Source organism: Tremella mesenterica, assembly GCF_000271645.1.
Source record: "Tremella mesenterica DSM 1558 unplaced genomic scaffold TREMEscaffold_23, whole genome shotgun sequence".
Lineage (NCBI taxonomy): Eukaryota > Fungi > Basidiomycota > Tremellomycetes > Tremellales > Tremellaceae > Tremella > Tremella mesenterica.
The window spans coordinates 143968-152093 of record NW_006711247.1 but is presented as its reverse complement, the minus strand read 5'-3'; the positions used below and the strand labels follow the sequence as shown (position 1 = coordinate 152093).

Sequence of the window (8126 nt, the reverse complement as noted above, 5' to 3'; positions counted from 1 at the left end):
GAAACATCGTCCGGGGGGTCGAGGAAGTTGGTTGGAGGATCCCAGCAATACTGTAGAGGCTTGAGAGTGTTACTCTTGAGGGCCTGGGCTAGTCGCAGAGCTGTCTTGAGAGTCTCTGGCTGAAAAAAAAGAGGTAAATGTCAGCATATAGATAAGGGAGGGTTGGTTGAAACGTGGGAGAATTTACATCAGTGTTTAGAAGAGCTTGTAAGTCGTCCATTTTGGGTGTTGCATGCATGTAAGATTACCAGGTGATAGATTCGGGTCTGTGGAATCGAATGGTGGTGGGTGGTTGGAGAGTTGTGGCTTGCCTGTGAGAGAAGTAGCGGGGAGAAGAAGAAAAGCATGTGGTAGCAGTTTTCATGTTTCGGTTTCCGACGGATGCGGATGTGAGTGCCTGACTTTTCACACTCGTTCACCAAGCTTACAACTTTTCGCGCGCCGTGCCTCACTTTTCATACCCGTTCACCAAGTTTTCAACTTTTCACACGCAACGCGCCTCCAGATCACCAACCCGTGCCTCACTTTTCATATCCGTTCACCAACGTACCAACGTGTTTTATGGGGACTCGGTGGCTCGGTGGGCGGCGCTCGCCGCGTTCTTCCCAACCGACAGTCTGTATCTCATCACCGTCATCGTCATCGTCATCTTCATCGTCATCGTCATCTTCATCGTCATCGTCGGTACGCTCCTCGCCGATCGCCGATGGCCGTTCTCATGTCCACGGTGCGCTACGGCTGCATCCGATCGCTTGTCGATTTCGAGCATGACCTCTTCATCCTCTTGCAATCTTACCACGACCACCTACCCCTGCCCCCACTCGCCGTACCCGTACCCGTCGCCCCCACGTGGATCTCCCCACTCGCCAAGCGTTACGGACCTCCGCTCACCCTCACCCTCACCCTCACCCTCCCCCCCTCTCTCTCGTCTCCCTCCGTGGTCGTCCGTCTGATGCAAGTCAGGTATCGTATCTTCTACCTCTCTTATCCACCCTACTCAGAGCTCACGACCAGGTTGCAACTCTTGATGCGTACCGTGGACACGATCTTGACCGATGCTGCTTGTTCTTTGGATGATCCCTTCCGACGTGAATTGTTTGATGTCGCCACAGGGTTGGTTTCTCTCCCTCCCCTCTCTTGTCTTTTTCTTTACCTTGCCACCATCCATCACACACACCCTCTCTCTCTCTCTCGTCTCGCACCATCACCTAGGTTCTGCTCTGCTCAATGTTGGGATCGGATGGGATCGGGCCTGACTGACTTTCAGTCTCGAAGCCGATTTCCAAAGTTTATTAGCCCATTGTCTATCATCCTCCCTTTCCATCCATTTCGATTCTCGACCCTTGGAGCCCGTTCCAATCCCAGATCCGACTCGAAATTCAAATCCACTTCCACTTGCCGTCCCCGTCCCCACCCCTCCCCCTATACGTATCCGTCCCACCTCGGACACCTCAAAAGGTCATCTCTTCGGTTTTTTAACGTTACATTCCGTCAATCTTCCCGAATGGTCTTCTCTCTCACCCCCCGAGATTGAAAAGGAAAGAGTGTTCACATCCGCCGCCATTAGAACAAACAAACAGACAGAAGGTACTTGTCTTCTTCTAGGAACAGCAAGGCTCGTCAACGTGAGTCGACTTGCTCCGGTGGGGGTGGGGGTCTGAGACAGTCTCAAAGTTTTGACATTGGCTGACACTCAGTATTCTTGTCAACCCAATTGCCGACTAAAATCTGATCCGTCGGGTTGTCCGAGGTGGTCTCTGAAGTCGAATTGCACCATACGTTCAGACACCGCTTTGACGAGATCTTGTCCGACTGTGATGGGTGAGTCGACTCGTCTTGTTCCTTCTTGATCACCGTATCATAAGATACCGACACGGGTCTTTGATTCTTTGTTTTGTGTTGTGGGCCACTAATCTCTTTATCGTCATTCTACTAGTAGACTCATGCTCTTTTTCTCACACACTTTGCATCGTGTCGCCGTCGTATCTCGATCACCGCCGAAATTTGAGAGATATTCAGTTGATTGGTTCTCTCGCTGATGCTCACACCTCTCCGTTCGATCCTTTGAGCTGATGGTCAGGAGGTGGAACGAATCATGATGTTGGCAGGTGAGTTTATCCCCGATCCTCATCAAAACCCCGGAGTAATGTCATGAGGGTTTTGCTTTTTGCTCGTCCTTGTTCTTATTCCTAAACTCGTCCTTATCTCGGGTCTTCCCGATCCGAACTAGTCTAGTCCTTCTCCTAACTCTTTCTCATCCTAACCCAGCCGCCCTTATCATAACCCTTTCCCCATCCCAACCAGTCGTTTATCCCAACTCTTTTCTCATCCTAACCAGTCCTTTATCCGAATAAAGTTCCCTCGACTCGCCGGTCGAACCCTTTCTCATCCTAATCAATCCTGGTCCTCACTTTTTCCTCACCTCAAACTCTAATATGAGCGAGCCGATGTTGTGACGGACCACGTGAATCGATACAAAGACATGGACAAAGATGAGCAGAGCTGACATTCTTCTTATACAGTCCTTGTAAATGGTGCGGTCGTATCGAAGATTGAAAACCCCCTTGTATATAGCCGTCGGAACGGAAAGAGGTTGGAATGGTGTACGTACGTACATGACAGGCAAGGTCAATACTCTGTCTCGTGGATGTTATCAATACATACATATACTTGTATGAATATAGAGTGGGATATGACCGACTCACACAATCTGTACATAGGACGAAATGCCTCGGTAGTCGGATCGCCATCAGCTCCTGTGATACCTCGATACACACTCTTATGGAGTTGAATCTCTCGGCTCGACAGAGGGTATATACAGTTCCCCAAGTAGACGCACATGCGTTCTTAAGCAAACCTATTCCTATAGCGTTCGGTATCTTATGGTATTGACGTAGCAGTGTTGCTGACTGACCCAGCTTCTCGGCAACTGCTATATCCCGATTTGCTTTCATCTTCTCTCCTCAGTGTGGCAATGTCGTCTCCATGAGACTTATGAGTTGATGTTGCTGAATGGGGCACTGATATTGAAGATTTGATGCGCCGGATAAGACTTAAGAAATCCATGTTGGCAGGAGAGGTTAGAGGACCAATGGATGTATCTAATGCGGTTGCTAGCTTGCTACGATCGACGGTACGCTCTGTGGATCCTAGTGCTTTGTCATTGAATGCTTTATTGGATGGTCTCGACCGGTGTGATCATGGACTCGATAATCGTGGAGTGTGCTGTACTTGTACTGTACGACCGAGGATGCTTTGGCTGCGGCTCCTCAGTACTGGGATCAAGTCATGGCTAGCTCTAGCATATCGTACGTCCATCCGAATCTACTCGACGATGTTGAGCTCGCTCGAATGTACTGTTACCTATTGTATCAAGCTAGAATGCACCTGTATGACAGCTGTCCGGCTATTCGCAACCATGCTATCATATGTCTTGATCTGCCGTTATTACAAGGATATTGTAGGGTTCTTGACCGTGGTATATCATCAAATTGTGATATCATTAGTAGCGAGGCGGTAATATCGGATATTATACAAGTAGCGTCGATGGACGGATCGGTTAGATACAGGTCTGTACGGACTGGTAGTATGGCGATCGTTAAGTCCTGAGGGTACCGAAGTCTAGAATCATGCTACCGTGTGGTACCGCTGGTAGATCGTGGCTAATGTGCGTAACGGGGCTATCGACTAGAGCTTATGTCCGATGACTTGAATTCAACGCCCGAAATCCCACGAGTAGAGTCATAAAACCTCACTGGCTACATGATCTGGATTTGTCGTCATTGGCCTGGTATAACCGACATGTTAGAGCAATAAGAACGCCTATGGATAGGTGTCTTGACTGCCATCGAATACTGACGCTGCTTCGAGGCATACTAGTTAATAACATTTAAATCTGTACAGTCGCAAGGTAATGCGTAGTAGTGCTATCATGCGAGTAGCCGATAAGGCATCGAGTTCTAATCAAGCGAGTGGGCCAGTTGCGCGCAATACTTCTGCTAACGCGTATGATGAAGCATCTGATATACTTTGCTAGTGGTGATGATCATGCATGGACCACTGAGAAGATATACTCATTGTCCAACTCTGTAATAGCTAACATTCCTGATGAAATACTGAGTCGTAGCGAATCGCTAGTATCGTCATCATGGAGCAGTCTCCCAAGTCCACCCCGTGGAGTGCAGCCTCTATATTTAGTATATGCCATGTTAGGATTGCCTGGCTATACTATGTGCCCATCCGTGTGTAGTATATGGAGTAGCTCTCACGTATCATACCAGAGGTTGTGGAGGCTCATATCGACGTTGTCTGGTCACGTAGTGATAGGATCTAGCCTTAGGATCCTTAGCTCCGGTAGAGATGGATTAGGGTATTCGAAATCGCACGGGATTGCTATGAAGACTCATGTGCACGGAGTGAGATCAGTTACTGAGGATCCGGTATTGTCGGGACTGATAGATGGATTGTGTATCGATGATGAGCTTACTAATTTACACGGGTCCTAATGACATAGACAGTGCGAGGAATCTTACATCATCAGATAGTAGTACCGAGGTATCCAATACTGACCAGGCTAATTCGAGTGCATGGGTGCAGAATGGAAGCCGTCCTGGCATGATTATAGAGTGGCAAGAGCCCAAATATGAGTATACAGATCGTACTATCTTGTACAGGATGATTGGAGAAGCTGTTGTAGATACAGCAGTCCGGAGCTTCGAGGTTTGAACGTAGCAAACCTTTAAAATTACAGTGCTACGATCAGATTCGGGGTATTAGTATGGCACCTGACGACTTCTTGGATCTAGAGGGTGAGGCTAGGCTTGGAACGTACGGTACTGTTCTGAATACCCTGAGAGATGTTAGTAGTAATCAAGAGGCTACACTACGGATGTTGAGACAGGCTGAGATCGATAGAAGAGTCATGAGATCGGATATTGGATCGGTAGCACTACTTACTAATGCTCCAATTGGATCCATGAGTAGACATAACATTAATCATCCTACTAATAATGTTAGTCATCCTAGTACCACGGTTCTACAAACATATAATGCTAGCTTAGACCTTACTCCCCGTTCTTCCACTACTCCTCTTGGCGATGTTGATATCGATGCTCCGGATGTTAGTTAGCCGAGGTTTGTGGACCGTCGGTCAGTAGAGAAGAAGAATCGACGTTCGTGACACATACTAGCAAATTCACGCTCTTTTTCACACACACAGTCTCTACTGCTCTCAAGGATCATTTTCATACCGTTCTCACTCTTTTACGACTAATTTTGACCAACTTTGGGCCCCTTTGCCTTCTCAACCTACCCCCTCCCTGACTACCCCCATCAAATCGCTATAACTCTTTCAATCTTGACTGTGGTGTCTTCTCCGTCTCTCGACGCTCTTCTCCTGGTCTCTGCGCGTCTGTGAGTACCATTTGGTCCTTGTGGTGTGTAGTCTCCCTCACCCGTCTGACACAACCCTTCGCATTCTGCTCTCTTCCCTTTGTGTGGACGCTGGCTCTCCTGGTCCGGTAAGTATTCATCCCTCCCACTCGCCCAAATACCACCTTGCACTTTGACGTCTTCCTACCATAGGATTCTCCGGCAACTACACCTGTGCTTGTGGAGTCGGTCTGGCGAGAGCTCCTGGCTGACTAAAACTCCTCACAACGTCCATTCGTTTCACAACGTCCATTCGTTGACTCTATCCTCCATGCCATCACCCACCGTCTTCGCCTGGGCCATCTCCGTACCAGAAGCCGCTCCTCCACTGGTACGCTTCCCACCACCACCCGTGAAAGAGAGCACGTCTTTCTCGACATGTTCACCAGGCTGGAAAAGGTTGACATCACCCCTTTTAACGCTGCGTCCTCCAGCGATGAGATCTGAGATCTGCGGCACCAACCAACCAACCCGCAGACGGCTGCTTTTGTCGCCTCTCCTCTTGGCACGGTACCAAAAGCTAATGGAAAACTTTGTACTATCACCCGGGACTTATGCTTGAAGGGCGAAATCGACAAGAGCTGGATTACTCTGAGATACAAAGGGTCGAACGCGACGGATCACGACGACTCGCTGTCCGTAGAGGCGCAGCTAGGCTACTTGGGCAGCCAGCCTCGACCGGAGCACATGTCAGTACGTACGTTTTTACTCCGATTCCAACACCAGCAAACAAAGCTTCACGTCGAACGAATTCCCCTCACGGTCTCACACTTGCCCTTGAGGAACCATTTCACCCACCGGCATCCCCTGTCTCCCCCCCCCCCCCCCAGATACAATAACAAGTGAAGACTTGGGAGCTAACAACACATGATTACGCTCGACGTCTTTCCTTCCTCTCTCATCCATTATTCGCTCCAGGTATTCACCCACAATCCTCTCTCCTCCAAACCATTTATTTACCTGTCACCCGACAATTCCTCCCTCTCTAAACCACTTTCAACTCACATCACCCTACCTCTCGCCCTTTCCTCAAATTTCTGCACGACATGGCTCGATTTCCTCACGCTCGACTCCCGCCAGAAGGCTCTTTGATCCTTTTGACGAGTGACCGAATTCCTCTCGTTCGGCCTCACCGGGTCCACGTCCGTCGGGATGACCAAGGAAAGGAAGATTAGTATATCAGAAGTGACTAGTATTGGGAAGAATCTTTTCGTTGGGAGCAAGGAGAAAAGATTGTAAAGTTAAATGTACGGACGTACTGGTCAGGATTTGATAGGGTCGTCAGTAATTGAGGATTTGATAGGAATCGTTAGTCGTCGAGGTTTGATAGGGATCGTTGGCAGTTCAGGATTAGTAGGGAGGAATCGTTTGTAGCGACGTGCAAGGTTTATGTGGAATGGAATGTGTATCGTGCATTTTTGGTGTGACCAAATCCAAGATCGATGAATGGTATGTACGTATGTGACACAACCCCCTATCCTATCGATTTTAGCATTCAACCAATATTGATTTGATTGATATTTTCCGACTGACTCGACTCGTTCCATCTTTCCATTTCAGCAAAACCCAACTCGTCCCATACTGGACTCTTCCGCGCCCGTCAGTCTTATCCTGCACCTTGCTTGCACCACCCTGTCGAGAGAAAGAGGAACCGATCGTAGGTAAAAGGAGAGAAAAGGAAGAAACGATATGACGAAGGAAAAAGAAAAAGAAAACTCTCACCCCCGCCGCCGGTGAGGACCAAGGAAGCCACAGTGATCCTCTGATACCTACCTCCAACTCTAACCCTATCTCCCTCTACCCAGCCTGAATACCCACCCTGCTGCTCGTTTAACCTATACGCCTCCTCGGCGTCCATCTCGACCCATAACCAACAAAAGTTGCTATCGTTCAGAGGACACTTGAAGGTGGAAAACCGACAGGAATCGCATTCCGTCACGGAGACGACGTCGGCTATGGGTCTGGATTGGGTGAAGATTGGATGGAGGGGTCGAGGGAGTGAGAAAACGGTGATGGGAGCTATGGGACAGACGATGCTTGGGTGACTGGACTGGAGTTAGTGCATGTCGGTTGGGATGAGAGGGTAGGGAAGATGGGAGGATGACAAGGTAGCGGTGATGGGAGGATGACAAGGATAGTAAAAGTGATAAAGATGGCTTGGATAACAAAGAACAAACTCACCTCCAAAGTGTACCGTCATCAATAGGAAGACGTGAGAAACTACCGAAGTGATCTCGTCCATCGCCATCGCCATCGCCATCGCCACCGACATCGCCATCGCCTTCCCCTTCCCCTTCCCCTTCCCCTTCCCCTTCCCCTTCCCCACCCGGCGACCAGTTCCAACACACCCAACCACGACGAGCTAGCTGGCGATAAAAGCGCCAGGTCATCGTCGTCATCTCGTCGAATCACGAATGGATCTGGCCGGATGGAAGTGACTTGGGCGTTACGACGGGATCAAAATGATCTACAGTATCGCCGCCGCGTTATCTCCGATGTCCTGACGTGGCATTTCGAAGGGTCAAGAGTGAAAGTAACTGCCACATTGGAGCGCTATGGCTATTTCCGCGTATTCCCTCGTCACTTCTACATCCTCGTCATCCTCCATAGATCAGGTTCGTCTACTGCTCACTCTCCTCAGGACGTCCAGGGTGTCGATCTACAATTTTACGTGATGATGTATCGCGGCTGTGATC

General features: G+C 49.2%; 2 protein-coding genes across 2 annotated transcripts; one reads left to right on the top strand and one right to left on the bottom strand.

Moving 5' to 3' along the window:
* Positions 1 to 718: 718 nt before the first annotated feature.
* Positions 719 to 5128, top strand: TREMEDRAFT_66458 (uncharacterized protein; the record flags this gene model as incomplete). The annotated part of the gene is made up of 11 exons (XM_007008502.1): positions 719 to 1113; positions 1268 to 1625; positions 1698 to 1821; positions 2081 to 2108; positions 2685 to 2885; positions 2919 to 2998; positions 3033 to 3220; positions 3250 to 3308; positions 3399 to 3569; positions 4127 to 4415; positions 4706 to 5128. 11 exons carry the CDS (start codon positions 719 to 721, stop codon positions 5126 to 5128), a joined length of 2316 nt encoding a protein of 771 aa, XP_007008564.1.
* A 1695-nt stretch (positions 5129 to 6823) lies between these two features.
* TREMEDRAFT_57984 (uncharacterized protein) lies at positions 6824 to 7829 on the bottom strand. Its single transcript, XM_007008483.1, has 3 exons — positions 7612 to 7829; positions 7153 to 7475; positions 6824 to 6909 (listed from the first exon to the last, which is right to left on the bottom strand). Exons 1-3 carry the CDS (start codon positions 7818 to 7820, stop codon positions 6905 to 6907), a joined length of 537 nt encoding a protein of 178 aa, XP_007008545.1. The 5' UTR covers positions 7821 to 7829; the 3' UTR covers positions 6824 to 6904.
* Positions 7830 to 8126: the final 297 nt, after the last annotated feature.

Excerpts from the sequence above, each read along its gene's own strand:
- TREMEDRAFT_57984 (XM_007008483.1), bottom strand. The coding sequence starts at position 7,820 with ATGACCTGGCGCTTTTATCGCCAGCTAGCTCGTCGTGGTTGGGTGTGT. Across the intron at positions 7,476-7,611 it reads GATGACGGTACACTTTGGAG|TCACCCAAGCATCGTCTGTC; the intron begins GTGAGTTTGTTC and ends ACTCCAGTCCAG.